At 34.3% G+C, this 25,445-nt stretch overlaps 1 protein-coding gene across 1 annotated transcript in view; it reads left to right on the forward strand.

Annotated features, from left to right (window-relative positions):
* The window catches only part of TRDN (triadin), a 297,181-nt gene that overhangs the window by 168,208 nt on the left and 103,528 nt on the right, over positions 1-25,445 (forward strand). The window contains 6 exon segments of the mRNA XM_044238841.1: positions 6,250-6,301; positions 11,126-11,157; positions 20,324-20,353; positions 21,101-21,118; positions 24,464-24,496; positions 24,613-24,639. Of these exon segments, the coding sequence (XP_044094776.1) occupies positions 6,250-6,301; positions 11,126-11,157; positions 20,324-20,353; positions 21,101-21,118; positions 24,464-24,496; positions 24,613-24,639 (192 nt within the window).

Consider the following 25,445-nt stretch of genomic DNA (forward strand, 5'->3'; position numbering starts at 1 on the left):
GATGCTTCACCAACTGAGCCACCCAGGAACCCTAGCTACTAGAGTTTTAAATGTACTAAGAAGTGTATGCTTCTCCTAAGAGAACAGGTCCAGGTTGATGGTCAGAACGTTTGTTTTTAAAATATTAACAAAGGAATAATTATTTCATGGTAAGGGAGGACTACCAATGTAAGCCTCAGTAATAAAAAGAAATAAATAACAAAAATACTTGCTATCAAAACATAATATAGGTAACATTTTCAAATACTCTTATTAGTGTATTTGTGCTCATAGTAGTGTATTAGTGTTGATAGTCACTAATTTTAGAAAGGTGCTGTAGAAGGTAGAAAGGGACCTGGAGTGATCAGCTCGGGTTCTCTCTGCTTTAAGCAGATCTATCTAGGACTCCTCTAAGACAGGTGTCTTAGAGACATCTTCAAGAATGCAACCTCATATCTTCCCATGATAATACTGCATGTCATTGTTTTACTAGCTGTATGGCAGGAATCTTTTTCTTAAGCTAATGGAGTCAGCCCTCTCCTTAACATCCCTATATATATATTCACACACACACACACACACACACACACACACATATATATATATATATATACACACACATATATATAGACACATTTATTTTAGGATAGAAGGACAAATGATCTGTGTCTCATTTATAACATTTGTTTATTTTCTTAAAAAGTTTCCTTCTTTTAGTCATATAAATAAATTAATACCTAGGTCTTCAGCTCTAAATTTAAAATTCCCTTCTTACCATGTTCAATCCAGAGAACCAAGTGATGCCATGAGTGGGATGTGTACATTACTCTAACAGTGAATATTCTGACTGGATTTCAAGATTTTTTCCCTATGCTTTATTCTCTCCAAATAATAAAAGGAAAAGCTGATTCTATGTGTAGAAACTATAAATAGATGTTGACTTACATTTAATGAAAACATCAAAGTTCTCTTTTTTCAAATTAAGAAATGCTTAGAATGGGTTTGATCGAAATGATAGTATGTTTTCTTAAAAAGATTAAGAAAAAATCAAGGGAATATTTTAGCAGACATTGAATAATCATTTTCTTTCTGAATTAAACTCTGTAATGCTAAGATATTAAGTTAAAAACTACTTTGATTCTAAAACAAAATACATTGCTTGATGAAACAAAAATTTCCTGGGGGAATAAGAGAAGCTAAATTAGGCTACCTATTGTAAATGATGCTGCCAGTTTATTTAGATTTTTAACCTCTAGCAATAACAGATTATTTTGATAAATTATTCATGTTTCTGCATTGTGCACCTTTTGCAATTTGCATATCTGGCAGCAAATAGGCCCTCCTTTCAGGCTTCAGTCCCCTTGGTCAGACTGGATGGCCAAAGGCTGCTTCATGATTAATTTCATCTCAATAGAGTAATTGTCACACTCAGATGAAACAATGCCTCTGAAATGCTTTCCTGGAGCTATGAAGTACAAGAGGCTTAGCTTAAGACCTTTTAAGCATATAGTAATTCTTGGCTTAAATGTTAACCTTTCTCTATTTCAGGAATATCTACATCTAAAAATAGTAAATTAGATTTTATAAGAATAGAAAACAATGATTTAAGGCTTAATTTAGCAGTTCATTAGACTGCCAGATGATTTGACTTTAGAGTTTAGTATCTTAGTCAAAAAAAGAATGTGAATATTTTAATGGACCGAGGTTTCATATTGCAGGTTCAAAGTTTAGCTGCTGAACCTGTAAATATTTATTTTTTTCCTGATTTGTGGAAAAGTTATTCAACTTTTCTATGTTCAGTTTTCTAACCTAAGAACAATCTAAATGATTCCCACTACTAGAATTAACAAGAGATGGCTTTGGAGACTTGTTTCTTTTTCTTTTTTTAGAAAATTAATGAAAGAAAATTGATTTGTAATTGGGTCCTAAAGAAATGTTGATTCATGTCATGATTTTAGACAGAATTCTTAAATTTCCAAATCCATGCAAATTGTTATAAATTTGTTTGAAATAGTGAAATTCTAAAAAATTCCAAACTTCAGCCAAGGTCACACTGTAATGTAGTGAAAATAAAGTTCTGAAATTTAATGTTAAAGCACTTTCTACATATCATTTGATAAATGATCAAAGAGAAAAAGAGTTTGACTTAGTTTTTATCATCTTAAAAATGAAACAAAGCCCTAAATTTAATAACTCATTTCAAAATGGTCAATTAGATTTTTTTAGACTTTTAAAATTGGATTTTTTATGCAATCAATTGCTTACATGTTTTTGAGTTTTCCCAGTATTTTGCTAGGTGCTTGAGTTATGAAATTGAATAAATAACTCAACAGTAATCACAGGGAATTTACAGATTAGTAGGAAGCTAGAGTTTTGTGAGTAAATAATTAAAATATAATCACTGAAATAGAAATCTGTATTGCTGAGTCCAGTGGGCTGGTTATGGAGAAATGACCAGGATGAAGACTAAGTCATTAGAAACCATTAACTACTTTACCACCTGCTGCCATTCATTCTCCTGCCTTTGTCAGATTACTCACCTTTCTTTCAGCTTTCTTTTCTATTTTGCTGTTTTGTGAAGGGATTTAAATGTTACTTAGGGATTATTGATTGTTACTTTTGAAAGAGAAAATGATCACTTCCAATTTTGTTTTTTTTAAGATTTTTTAAAATTTACTTTTGGGAGAGAGAGGCAGAGAGAGAGACAGAGACAGAGAGAACATACACACTCAAGACAAAGGGGAGGGGGACTCAGACAGGAGGGAGCAAAGAGAGAGGGACCAGCGGAGAGAGGGACAAGTGGCTTCCTGGAGCACTGTGGAGTTGGATCCCACAACCAAGTGTTCCACAATCAAGAGTGGAACACTTACCCTACTGAGCCACCCAGTCGCCCCCTAACTTGCTTTAAAGAATAAAAACAATAGGGGTGCCTGGGTGGCTCAGTAGGATAAGCATCTGCCTTCAGTTCAGGTCTTGATCCCAGGGACTTGGGACAGAGTGCCCCATTGGGCTCCCTGCTTAGCAGAGAGCCTCCTTCTCCCTCCCCCAAGTCATTCTCTCTGTCTCCCTCACTCTCAAATAAATAAGTAAGTAAAATCTCTTAAAAAAAAAAAAAAGAATAGAAACATTATAAATGTAATTATTTATTTTGAGGGGAACTGGAGGATTTCTTAGAAAATATTTAAAATGTAAGTAAGATCACCACAGTACTATTTTTCATCTACTGTCTGTTAGTCAAAGACCAGCACTGAACTCAGTGTAGCAGTCCATTTGCTGTTACAGTTATGCTAAGGGACACGTGGCTGGCTCAGTTGGTAGAACATGCGACTCAATCTCAGGGTCATGAGTTTAAGATCTATACATTGGGTATAGAGATTACTTAAAAATAAAATTTTTAAAAAATAAGCTTATGTGAAACTTATACTAGTTGCATTTGAAACAGTGGATTTACACTTCACATTAAAAAAGTCAGGATAAACAAAGTCCTATAGATGAAAAGTTTATAGTAAATGAATATTTAAAGATTACTTGACAAGACATTTGCAGACTCATAATATTTTTTCAGTTTTGTAACTCAGACTGTTCCATTTGGCTACTCTGATTCTTGACAATTTATATAAATATATGTTTTAGGAACCTAAGGATACTAACTTCTCTGATAATTTTCTACTAAAATATTCCCCAGTAAATTATGCTGACATATTAATGTAAGCCCATCATGTCTCTAATTTTACAGTCCAAAATAATATTTATTAATATTATCTTAATCTTTAGTTGAATTTTCTTATCACTCTATATTTTTATTAAAATCACTGCATTTTATGTCAAAAATACAACTGTAAGAACTACCAAATAAAACCTTGGGAACTATGAAATTACAGAGGACAAATAATATTTTACTGCTACAGAGTTGAGAATTAGCTCCATTAAAGTCATTCCTTCCCGGGTGGACATTGTCTGTAGAATGACCTCTTTAAATACCATCTTTTACCTGGGAACAGTATCTAGAATGTATTACTGTGCATTAGTGGATGGGTGGATTTGGGGGAGGGGAGGGATGGAGAGCTATGGCATAGCAGAAAAAAGGAGTCCAGAGCCTATAAGCCCTTAAAACATGCCCACTCAACGTGCACACAGCCAGACAGATACTGGGTAGGGTTAGTGAAGGTATAACTCTTGAGAGATAAGACTGTCACCTGTCAAGATACTCAAATGGATAATGCTGAATGGTCAGAGGCATGATCTGACCCCTGATCATTGAGCGAGGAGGCAGCTGACAGAATAACTGAATGATCAACGGGAGAAGTAATAAGGTCCTAAGAAAAGTTCCCCTAATTCACAGTTGGGTACACCGGGTGGTGAGGTAGAATCTTCATTGTGGAGGGATCGTTTTAGGAGCCATGATCTAAGAGAAAATAAAGAAGAAAGAAAAGATAGGAAAATCAGTTGTTAAAATTCTAAGGTACTATTTTTTTTTAAAAAAATCGTCTTTTTGGAACTATTTTACAACTCTCTTGTATGTTGAGGAAACACCAGAGTAATGTAGGATACTTCTGGTGATCTTTTGGACCTATCGTTTCAACCTTTCATTTAATTTTTCATTTACCAATGTTTATTAAGTGACTACTAGATGGTAGTCATATAATATAGGCCTAGAGCAATACTGAGAAATACATTAGTTAAAAATTCAATATATAAATTTTGACTAATTATTGAGTCTGTTTATTCTGGATGTGACAAAGATAACACTAGCATGAACTTGGCATGGATTTTTCCTCCAGAAAAAAAAATAATAAAGAGATCATAGATAAAATAAAATCAACTTAATTTAGAATATTAATTAATTTTGAATATTAATTGAATATTGAGTATTAATTAATTTTGAATATTTGAATATTTAAAAATATTTTCTCTGAATAATAAATAGGGTAATAAAAACATACATAAATCAAATAATATTTCTTTTATAAAAACAAAATGAAAAATTGGCATTATCATAATCTTTGTTATGCTATAAATGAATGATTATCTCACCAATAAAAGGTAAGGCATGAATTAGAAACAAAACCTAAAAAACATGGAAACTTTGATTCTTTGCAAGTTATTCTGATGCAATCTTATTTTATAACTCTAAAAATGTAATATTAAATAAGGTGTAATCAACGGTTGAAAATAATTTTTAAAAAATTTTATTTATTTATTTAACAGAGAGAATGAGAGAGCACAAGTAGAGGGAGCATCAGAGACAGAAGGAGAAGCAGGAACTCCGATGCAGGACTCTATCTTAGAACCCTGGGATCATGACCTGGGCCTAAGGCAGACCCTTAATGGACTGAGCCACAAAGGTGCCCAACATTTGATGATAATTAAACAAAAGACTGAGAATCTGTGTATCTCTGCTACTACATTTACACATAGCTAGTGTAGACACAAAATAGGTCCAACCAATAGGTGATTAATGAAGGAATAAAGGTCAAGATCTATAACAAATGACCAAATCTTCCTTCCCATATTAAGTGATAATTTAATCATCGAGAGCTTACTGGAGATAATTATGAACTGTTATGTAATGAAATGGGAAATAAGCATTGCTTTTTGAAATTTTTATTTCCCCTCTATTCTTCATGCTAATTAATTAAATATACATTTAAGTATTTATCATCTGTGTTTTTGTAGCCTGTTTCTTTAAAGAGAAAATTCTGAAAAAATAAAAACAAAAACCCTAAGACAACAAGGAAGAAAGACTCAAAATGAAGTTTTCTGATTCTCTCACAACACACACTGTTGCCCAGGACCACGCTAACGATGATGGGCAACACAGTAGGACAAGGGATAATATCTTGAGTCGAAGACTGGAGCTGGATATTGGTTGCTCTAGGCTTTAACCTCATGTAAGTCACTCAATGAGCTTCTATGAGCCACTTTATTTATGTCTGATGTTCCATCCATTGCAAAAATCTGTAAATACAGAAATAATGCACAAAGAAATGTGAGATTTTCGAACTCAGGTGCCCAACAAATGCAAAGCTCCATAGTCAGTCAACAGTAAGGCAAGCAGTTTTGAGAATTTTTTTTTTTTTGTCTCAAGTAAACCTAATTTCTTAGTGATTCCCCTAACAATTGTGCACATTTCTTAACAAAAATTCTGAGTGCCAAGGAAAATGTTTTTCATGTTTGTTTTTGATTTTCTAATCTCTCCCTTTTGGGGGGATTAAATATATTTTTGATCTGGCACTTCATGGTAACTTATTTATCTTTTTTCTTTGTAAGATCCAGGGAAAGCTCCTGAAACCAAACAAGGGACTATAATAGTTGTGGCACAAGATAAACAATAAAACACTTTAAACATTCTGTTTCATTTTTTAAAGAAAAGTGCATAGCACTTTATTGACAAAAGCAAAAGCTGTTTATTGCAGAATAGCACCATCTGCTGGGTTATTATAGAAAATATTGTATTACAATACAGGCTTCGAGTATTTATTTTTTAGTAGTTGGAGGAAACATGAAGGACCCAAGAATTAGTATGTTGACTCCAAGTTTCAGTCACTGAATCTTAACTTACATTTCTAAAAAAGAAAAACCAAAAACCAAAACCCAAACCAAAACAAAAAGATAGATTGATAGATTGATAGATGACAGATAGAAAGATTGATACAGATATATAAATAATATAAAATTTTCCCAATATTTTCAGTTATAACTTGTAATTTGTGTCATATTAGAAAAGTCAGAACAATAATAAATTCATATTATTTCATCTATATTAAAACTGCAGAAACTGCGTTGCCTGGGTGGCTCAGTGGGTTAAGCCTCTGCCTTTGGCTCAGGTCATGGTCTCAGGGTCCTGGGATTGAGCCCCATATCGGACCCTCTGCTCAGCAGGGAGCCTGCTTTCCCCTCTCTCTCTGCCTGCCTCTCTGCCTACTTGTGATCTCTCTTTGTCAAATAAATAAAATCTTAAAAAAAAAAAAAAGACTCCAGAAATTGGGTTCCAGATATAACTACAAACAAATCACCTTAGTTTATATAAGCCATCTGAGAAAATCAGTTTCAACAATTACTAATATCTTTGGGCCATCAAAAGTGGTGTCCTTTAAGAGAACTTCAGAAAAATATATAATCAAAATTTTCTTTAAATATATATAATCAATCATGGGGCGCCTGGGTGGCTCAGTGGGTTAAGCCGCTGCCTTCAGCTCAGGTCATGATCTCGGGGTTCTGGGATCGAGTCCCACATTGGGCTCTCTGCTCAGCAGGGAGCCTGCTTCTCTCTCTCTCTCTCTCTCTCTTTCTCTGCCTGTCTCTCTGCCTACTTGTGGTCTCTCTCTTCAAATAAATAAATAAAATCTTTAAAAAAAAATATATATATATATATAATCAATCAAAATATATAATCAATTATTTATCTTCATTTATTTTTTAAAATTTATTTTAGAGAAAGTGAGAGAGCAGGGAGGAGGGGTAAAGGGAGAGGGGGAGAGAGAAACTCAAGCAGACTCCCTGCCAAGCATGGAGCCCAACTCACGGTGTTATCCCAGGACCCTGAGATCATGACCTGAGCTGAAACCAAGAGTTGGATGCTTAACTGACTGGGCTACCCAGGCACCCCAAAATACTGATTCTTTAAATCATCAGTTTGGGAAAAGTACTTCTTTAAAATAATTGTCCTATGAAATTATTTTTTTATTTTTACTTTTTAATTTTTTTAAGATTTTATTTATTTTGACAGAGAGCACAAACAGGGAGAGCAGCATCTGAAATCACATCCTTTGAGAAAGCTATGCTAACTCCTGTGTGTCTCCAAGTGAACAGAATGGAATATGATTCATCTGACCTTTATTCTTAAATCATGAAAAGTAATTTGATGACAGCATAAGGGAAGGACAGAAGTGTTCTGATTTTTGTCATCTATGAAAACTTTACAAAAGATCACACTTGGGCAATAAAAGGTAAAATATTTAATAGAGAAAATATGTTTTTGAGGTTTTTAGGTTTTTATTTTATTTTATTTTTTTTAAGATTTTATTCATTCATTTGACAGGTGGAGATCACAAGTAGGCAGAGAGGCAGGCAGAGAGAGGGGGAAGCAGGCTCCCCGCTGAGCAGAGAGCCCGATGTGGGGCTTGATTCCAGGACCCTGAAACCATGACCTGAGCAGAAGGCAGAGGCTTAACCCACTGAGCCACCCAGGCACCCCTACGTTTTTATTTTAATTCCAGTTAGCTAACATACGGTGTTAGTGTTATATTAGTTTCAAGAGAACAATATAGTGGTTCAACACTTCCATACAATATTCAGTGCTCATCACAATGGGAGCACTCCTAATCCCCATCACCTATTTAACCCACTGCCCCCAACTCCTCACCTAATAGAATCTTGCTTTCTTTCCCATGTTATATTATACAATATCTAGCAATAAAGGATATACATTTAGATGGCGTTATATTTGTTACTGGGCAGAAAACCCTTGTAGCAGACTCCTCAGCATATAACATAGAACATGTTTACATTTAACCTGGACTCAACCATGTGCAGAATCATCATATTAAATATTGGTAAAATGGGTTGACTGCCTTCCATTTGACCCAAATAATGCCATTTATAAGCAATGCATATACTAGGATAATTAGGAGATGTGATACCAATTTTTACTTTTCATTTAATCATCAGATTGTTCAAGGAAACAGATTCTTCTTTAGAAGGATATAACGAATATTATGGGATGTAGAAAGGCAGAACAAATATTATTATCACTTTTGGGGTTTTATTCATGAAAATGCAGCTTGGAGTCATTTCCTCAAGCAAATGGCTACAAGTTCAAAGAATCATTGTGGTTAATGTATACATGTTCTCATAAAAAAGACACACTTGCCCTAAGACACTTCTGCTTTGATTGAGGCTTCTGAGAGCTTTAGTGGCTGTGGAACTAGGACTTGAGGGAGAAGTTTAATGTTACTTCAGTGTCATATTAGAGGAATCGAAGGGGAGGAAATTGCAGAGGTATCTGGAAACTTGCTTCAAATTTGAGCTTGGAGCCATGGGCTCTTCATTTTTACATTCCAACTAGGCTGGACAAGGTGGGCTCAGAAAATACTCTTTTGGAATCAAAGATTTATTATCGAATCATTAATACCCGAGAGTTAAACAGAGTACACAAGGCAAGATTTTGGGGCTGTTCACTAAAATGGCAATGACACATCAAAGCAGGGATACCCGGCAGGGATAAATGTCACTTGTGCAGTGCACATCCATTGATCTTTCTTAGGTTTTATAATAGCACAGCCACATAATTAAATAATGTATAGAAAGAATTAATACTTGCCTGTACTTCATTAGGAGACAGAGCTTGAACAACATCAGCAGTATTGCTGTAACAAAGGCTGATATTTTGGGGTATAAAATAACAAAATTGATAATGATACTTGCAGTGTGATGAAAGACCAGAATGTATCTGTTCATTTATTTATTTTTTTAACCTTTATGACAGAGGAAATATCTAAAATCTAGTTTTATATAAGGTGTGGGTAAATGTGTACATATTTAACTTTATTATGAAAATTTAGCACACTCTTTTTGGGAGTACATTTAAAAATTTTAACAAAGTTTAGAGATAAAGAGGAGTATGAAATAAATGACTCTATGCTATAGATTATAATTTAGAGACATAAGAAATGTAAATAATATCATAAATAGAATATCATGTAGTACTGAATTGAATTGTAGAGATAATAAATGTCATACTAGTTAAGACAAAGTGATTTTTAGTAAGAGTTGGGGGTTGAGGGATTCCTCATGGATGAAGGATGAATTCACTTGAGCTTGGAGCATTATTAAAAAATAAACTGGCAGAGAAAAATAGCATTACTAGTATAGATGGCTTAAAAAATTAAATTGCTGATTATTAGTAAAGAATATTGTCATTATCAGGATATGAGACAAGTATGATGGTGCTGATAACTTGGGAAAAATGCAACTAATATGGACATTTTGAAGAAATAGTATTTGATAGAATATACAGAATAAAACAAAGGAAGAATTTGAAATGGTACTGATCTTTTGGGCCCGGGTGAATAGGATGATTATAATTGTCAAAAATAAGTCCCATGGAAAGGAACTAGCTTAAGGGAGGAGGTGAGGATTCATTGTTGGGCAGGTTTGTGTTGAGCAGATGGAGGGTCATCTAGGCAGGGAATTTTCTGTAGCCAGTAAAATCTAGGTGGGTCTAGGTAAAGCCCCAGTGAGAAGATGCACACGAAAATGCCTTAGTAATTGTAGCACAGATTGAACACCGGAAGTAGTCCTAGATGTTGGGTCTAGGAGGTCCAACAAATTATAATTCACTCAGGCAGGATTACCTGAATCTTTGATTCTATTTATGTGGCCTAAGGCTTCTTGGAGTGGGTTTGGCTCTTGAAAGAACTTTATACAGAACCAAGGGTCATCTTGCTAGGAGCAATCCCAAAATGACTAAGTACCGCCCCTAGTCATTTCTGGTAACACACATTAGTTACCAATTGTAACCAGATTAAGATTCATGATCCAGGATTAGATGAGTTCTACCACAGCGAAAGTCAGAATTTAAAAGTGATTGAAGCATGCCGTGCCTTTTCTCTGTGTAAAGATGGTGTACATTTACTAAAAGTAGGGTGGACTTGTCATTGCCCCTTGCTGAGATGGGACATTTTAAATACTACGAACATTAATGCATATAATAAACTGGTATATAATTTCTTAGTGGCTAGACACAGATAATTTATGAAATATCACTTCCATTTTTGACATAGATCTAGTATATTCTTCTAGACGTGGTTGTGGTTTTCTCAAATGTAACAATTTCAAACCTAAAATAAACTTATACTAAACACATACTGTACTTATCTATTTGACTTCTTGTCTATGGAACAATATATTTTTAATTTTTGGGGGGGCTTTATGCTTATATCTGAGTTCTTTTACAAACCTTCACATAAAATAATATTTTCAGGTTATTCTCCTATTACAGAAGTTGGATGGATTAATTGGATTAATTTGTGCATAGATAACCACTCAGTTTATGAATACATAGAATACGGTCTCATATTCCCAGTAGTATTCTGCAGAATGATCACTTAGTATGTTTTAACACTATTTTTATTTATTTTATTTCAGCAGCATCTAAAAAAGATGAAAAGAAGGAAGGTATGTTTAATGCAAAAATCTCATTATGCCTTTTGTGTAAACAATTTACCAAAATCCAGAATTGGGTTTTGCTTGCCATCTCTCCTATGTTTCCTTTGGATAACTGGATGTGTATTATGCAGACGTTTCTCATGAATGTATTTTTCTGCCTTACTTCATAAAAAAGGGTACGCTGCTTTTTAAAAAACAATTTTAAATCTCATCTTTCTTAAGATATAGGGGATAAACGCCTGGGTGGCTCAGTTGGTTGGACGACTGCCTTCAGCTCAGGTCATGATCCCAGAGTCCCGGGATCGAGTCCCACATCGGGCTCCCAGCTCCACGGGGAGTCTGCTTCTCCCTCTGACCTTATCCTCGCTCATGTTCTCTCTCACTGTCTCTCTCTCAAATAAATAAATAAAATCTTAAAAAAAAAAAAAAAGATATAGGGGATAAAACATAACCTCACAAAATCTCAGAACTTCCATTCCATTAGAAGTTTTATCAAATTTTAAAATGTGGAAAAATACAGACTATTTTACTCTAATAACTACTTATGTCTCTGATGCTGACCAGCAACTGATGCTACTTTGTTCTATTAAGTTGCAAATAGCAAATAAACCACAGTCCATCCCCTGCTCACCACCACCTTTTCTCAGAATGTCCTAAGATAGAGTAAAATACTCCTTGCTATCAAAGAAAACTTGGACCCAGTGGAATTTAACAGGAAAGGAAGACTTTATTGAAGATGATTACCATAGGACTTGAGTCCATTACAATAGAAGTTAAAATCCAGCAGCAATGAAACAGAAAACCTGAGAATTTTGAAGCTCCAGAGGTGAGCTAGCGGAAAGGTACTCGAGGACTTTAGGCAGTTGGGGTGTGAGGTGGTGGTCATTGTGATTAAGCCATTTGTGTTTACTAATTGCTGCTTTTTGAAGTTAGGCTCCTATTCTCCCAGAGAGACTAGGATATAGAAGCGCTGTATCCTTTGATGATTCCATTTCAAAAGGATGCCTCCTAGGTCGGAGGAAGATATTTCTGGTTGTAGCAGATTTATACTTCAAAAGAACAGAGAAAGAATTTACAGTTGCAAGTTTTCTAAAGTAAATGTACTAATACAGGAGGGGTTGACGGCCTTAATCTGGAGGATATCTGCCTAAAATTTAGGCAAGGTAGGGGGAATACTAAGGCCATCTTAGTCACTGTGATTCTATCTAGAGAAATGTTTCTTATGTACCCTGACAGTACTTAGACAGGGTCTAGATAACACTACTGTTTATTAATCTAGCTTATTTTCTTAGTAAAAATAGTATGAAGATGTATTTCTAACTTTGAAAATGACAATAATATTCTAAATAGTGTTCATATAATCTGAGAAAAATAGAAAAAAAGAGTTATTTTTTTATTTAGTATCATCAGAACTTTATATTATCATAGCAGCTTGAGAGTCACATTCTGCTTCTATTAACCAGGAATCTAAGAGTCCACAGATAGGAGCCAGAAAAAAAATATTTCTGTTGGTCATTATTTGTTGAGAGGGAACAAAACCATGATATCATAATAAAGCCAACTAAGACACGTTAGTGTCAGAGTTATTTTTCCATTCATTAATATTCAAACTAAAGTATTAAAAGACTTTTGGGTATATTAAACAATAGTCAAATTACAAACTGCATCGCTGTAAGCTTTATATCTGTTGGTTTTTTTTTTTTTTTCTCATTGCTATTCTTCCAGGGTTTTTTGTTCTATTTTCCTGGATTAGATGCCTCATTTCCTTTTTCTTTTTTTTGAGAAATTGTTTATAATCAACATGTAATATTTGGAAGGGCTTGGAGAGGTTGGGCAGAGCTTTGCCATGGAGAGTCAAGGGATCCAATGTCCACCACCAGCTGTAAAATATATAAAACATACCCCTATGTATTATTATTATTAATAATTATTTCCAAAGAGCTTTACTGATTATCTTTTATCTCTTTTTTGGAAAAAAGTTTTGTAATTGCGAAGATTATGCTGTTTAAGAAAAAAAATACAGCTATCTAGAATAATTTTCATTGTTTCCAGTGTCTAAAAGAGAGCAGACTCAATGTCCAGCTATTCTAGGCAGTCATTTGATTTTGCTTCATGACTTTCTATTTCCCTTTATCCTGTTAAGCAGATCAGAGAGGTATATGGACATAACAGTCTTGGTTCTTATTTCTCATTTTTTATAATCTTAGTAAAATTATAGAAATCTTTTTCACAGAGGCTTCCTGCCTCTATTGCAAATATATCTATTCAAATGGGCATGTTTAATACAAATTACTAGATACAATTTGGATTTTCAACATTTACTTTTATAAAAAGTTTATCTCTATTCACATTCAAACTCTTGGGGTATAGTTCAAAGATACTAATGGTTGACAACTTTCCTGGAGAAGAAGAAAATCAGGAGGGCTTGAAGGCTTAATGAGAAAGCCCTGGGAAGTTCTTTTGTTAGTGAATTTTAAAATGCAGAAACAGAAGTATATACCAAATTATCAAAGATGATCTGTGCACCAGGGGCAAGGAACTTCTTGAATAATGAACTCTGAAGATTTGCTTTTCATGTTAAAATCTTATCCCACATGTACCATCAGGTCTTTCTTAGAAAACTTAACAAGAGAGACCTTTGGCTCCACTGAACTTTGCCCATCAATTTTACTGTTCTTTGGAGTTTTGGTATCAGAGCAACCATATCTTAGCTTAAGTGAAGTGACATTTTTGAATATTCAACTGGGGTCCTTTTATAAGCCATTTTCTGCTGAAATTTCCCCTGTATTCCTCTTTCTCCCCCTCATAGACACTTTACTCATCTTCTGTTAACACACATTCTTTCTTACATTCCATTAGTTTCAAAGACAAAATCCCATCTAATTGTATTTTTCTCTGTAAAATATGTTTATTCTCTATTTCTTCTTATGTAATTGCCCCCACTCTCTTTGTAGACACAGAGACACAAATTCTGGCGTAAACTTCAACCTCTGTTTCTCCTTTGCCCCTGGCATTTAATTTGGCTGAACTCTCTTTTGTTTAATCTTTCCTAAAATAATTAGAAAGGCTAATCTCTATTCACAGCTCCAGGTCTTCTAGCTCTCACCTCACATTGTTATGTGAGTCCTCACATCAGTTTTCTAACTTCTCTTGTGAACCAGGGCAAGGATCTCTGAAATCAGACGTCCTCAAAATGTGGTCAAGGACTCCCGGGGGTCTCTGAGACCCTGTCAGTGGTTCTTTAAGGTCAAAACGATTTTTGTTAAAATATGAAGTCATCATTTGCTTAGTTCATTGTCATCCTCCCATGAGTGTGCACTGGAGTTTTCCAGAGGCTACATAATTTGCAATATTGCAACAGACTGAATACTTAAGCAGATATGCAAATCCAACTGTCTTCTCATTAAGCTAGACATTAATGAGATTCACAAAGTCACTCATCTCACCATTTTTTCTGTATTGGAAAATATATTTGTCATAAAAATATATTACTTCTGTTAACATGTAACAGGTTTATTCTCTATTAAATAAATGCATAAACAAATTTATATTTTCAATTGTCCTCAACTTTTTAATTTTTTTTAATGATTTTTTTTATTTATTTGACAGACAGAGATCACAAGTAGGCAGAGAGGCAGGCAGAGAGAGAGGAGGAAGCAGGCTCCCTGCCGGGCAGAGAGCCTGATGTGGGGTTCGATCCCAGGACCCTGGGATCATGACCTGAGCCGAAGGCAGAGGCTTTAACCCACTGAGCCACCCAGGCGCCCCTCAACTGTAGTTCTTAAAATTATAAACATCAATGGCTAGAAACTACATAAATAAAAGCTGTTGAGGGTCTTTTAAAATTGTAAAGAATTTAAAGGATGCCTGAAATGAAAAAGTTTGAGAGTTTGTAACCTAAACAGTAATTCTGCCTATAATGTTTTCTCTAGATAGTGTCCTTCAAAATATTGAGCTGACTTCATAAAACTTTTCATGTTGTTACCTATTTAAAATATTCGGCAGCTCCACACCAACCACAGAATATAGTCTACAGGCCTTAGTCTATAATCCAAGCCCCACAGTCTGTTTCCTGACCTCCTGTCATATGCACATCTAGAGATCTGGGCAAAGACAAAGCCAAGGCCGGAATAATTCCACCAGTCAAGATACGAGTTCTTTTGAGATAGAGACAATTCATTACTTCCATGGTCAGTAAAAGCAAGAGAAGCTGAAGGTGCCAACACATTGTGGTTCTTGTCCTACACACCAGAAAACAGTGACACCCAAAGAGGTGGGGCCAGATAATGCAACACAAGTTAGGGACATTTCAGTGTTGAGGAGTCAATTCTAGACTACAGCCAAATGGTTTCCTGGTCTGAAACTCTATCTCAAAGTATTCTAGGCAGGAGAACTCAGGAGGTGATAAGAAGCTGTCTCATGACAGCTTCCTGTCCTCCTATGTTCCAGAAGGATCAAAAGGCATTCTGCTGAGACTCACATTATCTATGGTTTAAAACTTGGCCCCTGCAGGACCTATATGGATATGTGCTGGACCACGATGATATCACGGTGGAGCCTTTACATTATATTTCTACCCACTTTCTTCCTGTATGTATCACATACTTCATCCATATCAAGCCATTCTCCATTTTATGCCTACAACTTGCTGTCTTGCCTTCATTCCTACTGTTATCATAATAGAACTTACCCTTTCCTTTTCCTTCCATGAATATTCAATGCTTTTAGCTCTCAGGGAAAGTTCTCCTTCCCCTAAGACCTCTGTCTGACCTTCTCAATTAAATATACTTTCTTTTTCATTTATAATCTCCCAACAGAATTTATCTGTACCTTTGTACCATTGTTTATTTTTTGCCACCTTGTACTTCTATTATTGGTATTCATTTTCATCCTACTCTAATTGATTTAAAAACTTCTGATTAAAGGGACCATGTCTAATTCCATTTGATCCCCTACTGGGACTAACACATTTCCTTAGTTTGCAGATTGCTTAACAAATATTTATTCTGTGAATGAATCAGTAATATCTAGGACTCTTAAGGTCAATAGAATATCTACAAGAAATGTGAGTAGGTACTCAATTTTCCATATCTCAGGCAAGGAAGAATTTTTTAAATTATTATTGGAGGTTATATTCCAGGGAGCTTTTCAGGTCTGAGAAATCACAGCGAAATACTGACAATTTTGTCATAGGTGTATTTTGATCACCAGCAGCCACTTGAGTTGCCTAGCAGATCTAGGTAGATCCCATTCATTTATCTTAACTTCATATATGAATTCCTGGGAGCTGGAAAGCCTTTGAGTTTTCCAACACAGTTTATCTTCTGAAGGATACAGTTTCATTGAGAATGAGCCAGATTAGATTTATCATTTACTATAGCTAGAACAAGAACAAGTAAGTTGAATGCATGTGTGAGTTAGGGCTTCAGAACTGATATCTGAAGAGAAATAACGTTGAAAAACAAAGCAAAGTATCTGCTATTATAACTGAATAAAGATGTCAATGGGACAAGTTATCCAAAGGAAATGGAGTAATTTATCATCTGCATTACCAGACTACAAGAGAGTTAATTTTTCCTTCCATACAACTGGTATTTCATTATTCTCTGGCATCACTTACGACTATAATAGACCATACTTGATACAATAGTCCCTCTTTATTCACAGTTTCATTTTTGGCAGCTTCAGTGACCTGAGGTCAACCACCACCTGGGAGCCAATGGCCCTCCTTCTGACACATGGTTAGAAGGTCTATAGTAGCCTAACATAGTCATAATGTTTACATCAGTCCTCTCACTTTATCTCATCAGACAGGCATTTTATCATTTCACATCATCACAAGAAGGATGAATACAGTACAGTAAGATATTTTGAGAGATGTCACAGTCCCATGACATTTACTACAGTATATTATATTTTATCTATTTTATTATTTGTTATTACTAATCTTTTCTGTTCCTAATTTATAAATTAAACTTTACCATAGGTATGCATGTATAGGAAAAAAACATAGTATATACAGGGTTTGGTTTTAGGCATCCACTGGGGGTCTTGGAATATATCCCCCTTGGATGAGGGAAACTACTGTGCATTGCCAAAGATGACTGAATGATGAGTTGAACAGATTGCAAACACATCACTTCTTTTAAATCACATGTGCTATGAGCTTCAGTGTTCTTAATAAAAGACTGTTGTTCACATTATCGGGCATATGGTCTTTAGGGAAGTATATTCACCAAGTAAGCCTTTATAATATTTTTAAACCATTTCAGAAGAGTGCTGAGAGGCTATAATGAAGTTTAATAGCCGGAGTATTAATGGCTGGTACTAATAGCTTTTCAGGGTCAGTATGTGCTCTTTCAGTTCTAAGCATTATATTTTTTGTTGCGCAGGTATTTTACTTGTGTAAGTCTGCTGCTCTGTTGACTCCAAACCAAAGACATTATTTTATAATGACATTTTAAGTTAATTGCATTATAGCTTCCATTTTTAGAAAACATGTATTGAATTTTTAAAACCTACTTGGTGAGATCATGGCATGTTATTTTTTTTACATTTCTTCTTAATGAAATGTTTTATTTTATCTCAATAAGCTCTATACTTTACCTGATCCTGGACTTCACATTTTTTATTCTGTGATTTCAATGTAATTGATATCTGGTACATTATATTACCAATTTTTTTTTCTTTAACTATTTTATTTATTTGACAGAGAGAGATTGAGAGAGCACAAGCAGGGGCAGAGGCAGGCAGAGGCAGAAGGAGAAGGAGAAGCAGGATCCCCGCTGAGCAAGGAGCCCAATGTGGGACTTAGTACCAGGACTCTGGGATCATGACTGAGCCAAAGGCAGACACTTAACTGACTGTGCCACCTAGGGACTCCTATATTACCAATTCTTAATATGAGGGAGAAGGGAAGCAAATTAAAACAACAGACATTTCACAGATACACATATTATATTCAGCTTTCCTTATCAACCCCACACCAGCATCTAGTCAGAGAATAGAGGTGTGGGGGTGGAAATAGTCTTACCCGCCACATTTTATCCTGTCTGTCTCATCAGTCTTCTCAAGCTTTATTTTCAGCTGTACTCCTGAATGACCATGTATTCCTCATGATCTTCCTGTGTTTTCCATATTGTATGTACACTAGACTCAGTGGGAGTCACATGACCTTCTGGGCAAGCAGAAATCCTACTCCAGCATACTGGAGCCAAATGAATGGAGAACTTACAAAGATCATTGAACTTTGCACTTCATCATTGCAGCTATTGTGTTATAAGAATCTGGGTCTGCATTATTAATTATTGGGCATATTAATAACAGGATATTTGTCATATTCTTATATGAAATTGTTCTATGTAATATTTTTCTATATATTTGAATTATTTGCTTATCTGTTTAGGGTAATTACTCATGAAGGAAATGAATGAAAAATTGCTTGCAATGCACATTTTAGATGGCAAATTTAGCCTACTCAGTTATAGTTCCAGCTGAGAAACTAAATATCAAGAAAAATATTTTTTGAGAGGGAAGAAAGGATATTAAAAGAAATCTGGTTTAATATTCTTTTTACTGTGCCATGCTGGACATAATAAGATTTAATAGATATTTAGTAAATAAGTAAACTTTTTGTCCCAAGGACTTATTATTTTTCAAAATTAGGTTTGTTTTTCCCTTACACATGAAACATACCCCTATTAGAGAAAAATTAGAAACTCATAGAGAAGACATTGCAAAAATATTACTTGAATAGCTGTATTTTTCTATAATGAGGATGTTAATGAATTCTTTATCAGTTCCAATCTTGTTCAGAAAGTACTGTTTAATATTCTCATTATTTACACATATAAAACAATGTCATGAAAAATGCTTTTTCCTTTATATATTTTTGTGATAATTCAGCATTTTTCTCTTTGGATTTCTAGTAGTGGAATTATTATATCAAAAAGCATGCTCATTTTTATGACTTTCTCAGAATTCTTCCTCAAGTTGGTTTCCTAAAGTGTGTGTCTAGCTTCTATTTCTATGGAAGTGAGTTTTTACTTCTACTTCACTATTACTGTCATTGGTTATCATTTTTCATAAAACAACTCAGTTGACCATCTAACTGCCTTTTGTGAATAAATTCCCATTGTCATCTTCAAACATTTTAGCTCTATTACTTCACTGTGAAGTACCAAACACTTCCCTATAAGGCATACAGCTTCGCCAAGCATATAATTATAGCCAAAGAAAAGTTATCTACCTTTTGCAATTATCAACTTATAGCTCATTATTACAATTATAATTTCAGTAATTTCAGTAATAGCCAGAAAATTTCAGAGTCCAGAGTGCTAACCATTACACCATGGAACCCGCTAGCCAGAAAATTTCAAAGTCAAGTTACAGAAGGGGTAAAGGAAAAACCACAGAAGATAAATAAAATATTTCTGAGCAGAAACTTGAGATGCCTCTATTCTAAAATAAATGGGGTCAAAACCCTCTCATTGTATATTCAAGTTATAGGAACAGAAAGTTGCATGACCTAAATACTAAAAAGTAATAAAATTTTCAGATTTAGGCTGAATATCCAAAAGACTAAAAATAAAATAGATGTCTGCTGACCACTGAATACACATTACTCCATAACAGCTACTAAATACCATGTATTCATCAGTAACCTTTGAGCTGACCTCAACCTGTTTTTTCCCCATTACAATAGAAATAATTGAATATTTGTATTGAAAATATACAGGGAGGGCAAAGCAGGTGATTTCAGTGGCTTTAGATTGAGCAAATGAAGAAACCACAGACTAAATCCACAGGCTTCAGCCCATCTTTATGGGCCATATATGGGCCATATATTGGCTCAGCTTGACTTTCTATTAAAAGGTTATTAGCTTTGATAGGCACAATGTAATCTCTGTGCAAACTGATGTGGATATTTTCTTTCATTTCTGTCATTTTTTTAAGTCTTTCTATTTCAGAAAATTTCTTATGTACTGCCTCACTCTAATACTCACCTTCTTAAAAACAGAGTGCTTTCTCCTTGAGTCCCATATTCTAGAAATACATTATGAGATCAGTCTACTTTACAGAAGATTATTTCAGAGTATTTGGCATTTTATTGTGAACTAATAAGTTGTTAATTTATGATATCTGCTTTATCAATAATTTATCTTTGTGTTTTCAGATTCTAAGAAAACAAAAACCCCGGTAGAAGGTATTGGAAATATTTTCCTTTTCTGTCTTATATTTGATGAATACCAAATTGCATTTCTTCTTAAAGGACAAATATAGAAGAAAAAACTATATATGGGATAGGAGAGAGAAAGAAAGAGAGAGAGAGCGAGAGAAGGAATTTGAAGGAAAGAGTCAAAACTTTACTGCCACTATTGCTATGAGATTTATTTGGCAAAATAAAAAACAAATACTGCATATGTTTACTTCTCACAATAATTGTTTTCAAAGAAATGTTTGCTTGACAAGAAATTGAATAATGTTCAGTATCAAGAGTTTATTTTACTAGAAAGTATAAATCCAATTAATCTTGGATACACTAGCATCAGTTAGAAACTGAATTGTTCCTATTAAGTCTTGAGTAGAATCATAACTCATCTGGCAAGGATACCTGTTTCTTTCATATTTGCTTGTATGTGATTATGTGTTCACCTGTGTTTAAGAGACTGCAAAATATAAGTCATTGAAAGTGGCTAAACAGTGTGTGTAATCCTAGGCTGATTCATTGTCAATGTTTTGCACTCAAATTCTGGAAACACCTTCAATAGTAATTGGCAATACCTCAGACCAACATTGAAATTTGAGGAGAGAGAATGGGGAGAGGGGTTGGAAAAATTATAGTTTAGTCAACCTGTTGGGGGAGTAATTTTATCTTTGAAGGTTTTAAGAGCATAAGACCAATTGTTATTTTTTGTTTGTTTGTTTGTTTTGTTTTCATTTTTTTCAACAGAACATCCCAAGGGAAAAAGTAAGGAAATGCATGTAAATTGTATTTGTGTGTATGTGTTTTTCTCTTTACAATTATTATTGGCCTGCTGGTATATTTAGACTCATAGTTTTGAATATCTCTTTTTTATATTTTATGCATGTGAACTGTACTTGTGGTTTTTTTGTTAGAATCAAAAAAAATATACAACCTGAGGGCCAGAGGGACTGAAAACCATAGCAGTCATTCTTAAAGTTCTTTTCCATATTCATACAGTTGTCTAATGATATCCACAGCCTCATAACCAAAAATACAAGTTCATTTCACTAACCAAAACTGTTAATGTAGATTTAGTCCCTGTAATCTGGTTTGTTCTCAGTCCTTAAAAAAGACCAAATGGAAGTTCTTTTTCAGGCTGGTTTGATAACCACTTTCCCATTATCTTTCTTCTTGTAATCCATAAGTATTTTGGCATGTTCATATGATATGTGATATTTCATTCTTAATGTGATTTCTCCCCAAAAGCACTGTAAGTTTTGTGTAATAGCATTGCTTGGAATACATGCCTTCGGCAGTATCCACTGTTGCTCTAACACTGTGTTAAAGCTGTTTGCTAACAGTAAAGCTAGATGCCTTGAGGTTGTATCTTTTGCAAATAACACGCTTTCCTCTGAAGAAATTAGGACATGTTGAACAAATGGGAACAAAAAGCTCCCAACTTAACCTTACTCAGTCAGCCATTAAAAATCATCACAGTCCCAGAAATGCAGAGTTTTAAAAGATCCCAGTGATATTTTAAAAAATCTGTTTAAAAATATACACCACTTTTTTGAAAATTTTATGATGTTTTGACCCTGCAAAAGGTTAGGACACTGAGGCATTCTATGTCATAAAAATGCTCTAAAATATTCTGTGGGTTGAATCATGAAATTATAGTACAACTCAGCCAGGGGGAGCAATCTATCTATAGAGAAGTATGTGTTCCTTCAGTTTCAGATTTATGTGTATGCACAGCTGCTGATGAGCACTGGCTCTTGGATACAGAAACACTCTATAAACCATTGCACCAACAGGAAAATGGAGGACAACCAGAAATGTGAAAAATGATGTTAAATTATATATCTATAACTGTAAGGCCCTCACTTTATTGCAGGCTATGTAATTTAAAAGATCTCACAGACACACTGCATCTCCTTGGCAATCTTCGGAGTACTGGTATATTTCATTTAAGAAAAAAAAAAAAAATGCCACCCTGGGCATTCATTTACACCCCAGCTGCTTCCTTCATTGAGAAGTTCAGTGGATTGCGACTTGGGCAGTATTAGCAAAAAGAAAAAGAATTTTCCTCTAAACAACTAATAACTCTCTTTAAATTAACGTATTTGCTCTGGTTTTTCATCTAGAGTATCCTGCTTCTTTTTTAAGATTTATTTATTTGAGAGAGAGTTCAAAGGCTCAGGTGGAGAATGAAAGGCAGGGAGGGGCAGAAGAAGAAAGAGAGGGGAAGCTGACTCCCAGCTGGGGGCAGGGGCGCTACCTGGGGCTGGAACCCAGGACCCACTAGATTATGACCTGAGCTGAAACCAAGAGTGAGACGCTCAACTGACTGAGACACCAGATGCCACTAGACTTGCTTTTATTCTTGTTGATTGTTGTATCTTTGAATTTGTTTGATTTAGATTTTTTGTCTTTAAGATTGCTTCATTCAGTTGTATATCTCCATCCCTATATTCTTATTTTGCTTCTACTTTTCTAGTTATCACAATTAAGAAGTCATTATTTTTTAATTTAAAATAAATCTTGGTGGCAAAACATGGGACCATCACACACGTATTGTGTGTGATCTATAATTTTTACAAAATAAAAAGTAAAAAAAATCAATTATAGATAGGATTTGTTAGTTCCTGTCAAATTAAAAGGTACCTTAATTTGTATTTATTAAAGGTAATTCAATAATTACATCCTGAATTATCCTACATAATAATAATTATCCTCAACAACCTTTTTCTTCACATTGTTCCAAATTAGGACAGGTATATTTCTGTTTATATGATGGCTTTCGGATGGGACTGGAAGGCCCTTATTTTAGCTTTGTAATATAACATATAGCTGGAATTCAATTTTAATACATACCCAGATCAACTTCTAGTATTTTTCCAACTGTCATCACTTTGCCATTTCTTAAAAATATTACATGAATGTTGCTTCAGTTCAGCAAAAGATTAAGCAACACATTTAATTACTCCATGTTTTCAAACAACTTTTGGTAATGTTCTCATTAGCTAAGTCACCTAAATATCTTCTTTCTGATATGTGACCCTTGGTCAAGTCATTTTTTAATTTGTTTTACGGCCTACATTCTCCTTGTGAGTGAATAACTCACTTCTTATTCTTACATGACTAGACCCCAGATAAACAAAATTGTACACTTCAGAGACTGATGAGGTGATCCTAGAAGATTTGATAGCCCTCTATGTTTCTAAAATATAGTTCTTAGAATTCTTTCAGCATATGCATTTTCCAGTCCCCAAAATGTATTCATTGAATGAAACTTTAAAATAATCTCCCCATACCTTTTCTTCAAAAAAATCTGATAATAAGGTACTTATGTTAAAACATTTCTTGAAAAATCTTCTTTTAATTTGACAAGCTTGTCAAGACAAAGTAAAAAATAGAATTGCAGATAATAGCATTTAGTATAAAATTAGTACTTGCACTTTGTATAAAATTAGTTCTTATTATAATATGTGTCATCTTACTCTTGAGGCCAGAATAATGCTTTGTCTCATATAATATTGACAAAAATGGGTTCTTAAAAAGAAATACTATCTAATAAGGACTCTACAAGGAACATTTGTCCTAAAAACAAGGGAAGTGTGTTTTGTTTTCCATTGAAAATTCAATCTATTTTAGTATCTTCAGTTTGCCTCAGCAAAATCTTTGTCTTAGCTAAACAAATAACTTTTCAATATAAGAAGATTTCACCTATAGAGAGGACGTCTATAGGCAATCTGTCCATTTTTATCCATTTATAAATTTTGGTTCAAAATTTATCCGTTTTTTATCCAACATGAAAATTTATTTCGTGTTGATCTAATATAAGGGCAAATTAATTATTTTCCGTCGTTGATAGATTCTTTTTAGTTTTGGGGGTTTACTATCCATGAAAAATTTTAGTTCCTCTTACATAGGATATTTTTGTGCTGTTATGTGAGGGAACTCAGTGAATGGAAAAAAGGGAAAGATTTGTTTCATTAGTTTTATTAGTTTATTTGTTTTATTTGTTGCTGCAGTCCAGTATTAACACTTATATGTTTCTCTGTGTTTAACAATTAAAGTGGGACATATAAAATTAGAATCATCATAATAACAATAATAATGTTTCAGAACAGGAAAAGAAAGAAAAACATGTGGAACCAGGTAACTGTTTTTAAATTCCTGTCTTGCTTTCATTTTATTATTTAATTTGCAATTGAATATTGAATTGCAATAGAATAGCTTAAATGTTGACTTTTTTCTTTTCTTGTTTAATACAGCAAAGTCATCAAAGAAGGAACATTCAGGTGAGTTAGACTGACCTTCCTGGGTTCTTTCTACCTGATGCCCAATGTTTATTAAGGCTGCAGCCTTAGACAGGGCGTAAGGGCCATGCCAGGGAAGGGCAGGAAATCCCTTCACTTCATGGTCTTTATTTCAAGTTCTTGACATAGAGTTAACGTCAATGCAGTTTCAGAAAACATAAACCAAATAATATGTTACATTCTTCTTACCCAATGAGTGTCCTGTAAATCAGTAGCCTCAGGTTGTTAGAAATACAGTGTCTCTAGCTGCTGCCTGAAGTTTCAGAATCTGAAACTTCCTAAGATCCCCAGGGAATCTGTCAAAGCAGTGTTTGAGAAGTGCTGTTGAGTGTCAAGTAACAGAAACAAAACAAAGCAAAAAAAAAACAACAACACAAAAAAAACCCAAAAAACACACACACACACTTTCTGTAAATGCATCCAATATTGCTTTACTTGTAAAATATGGAATATTTAGTTCAGCAAATATCCACTCCCTATTCAAAATGTTACTTAATGACATTTCTTGAATACTCAGGGTAGCTGCAATGAAAGCAGCGGTAGATTTTGCCCTCAATATATTTATATTGTAATGGGGGAAAATTGAATTGAGAATCAGACAATCAGTAAAACACACATACAAACAAACACATCTAAAAATGCAGTGGGTACAAATACCAAATGGTTTTCTCAAAGGTTTCTAGTATTCAGTCTGCCCTATTAGTTTTTTCAAATGAAAATAAAGGCAAGTTTCTAAATCTTATTTTATGGACTGCATTTAAAAATATTATATGTTGATTTTGCCTTCA

The sequence above is a fragment of the Neovison vison genome, chromosome 1 (genome assembly GCF_020171115.1).
Source record: "Neovison vison isolate M4711 chromosome 1, ASM_NN_V1, whole genome shotgun sequence".
Classification (NCBI taxonomy): domain Eukaryota; kingdom Metazoa; phylum Chordata; class Mammalia; order Carnivora; family Mustelidae; genus Neogale; species Neogale vison.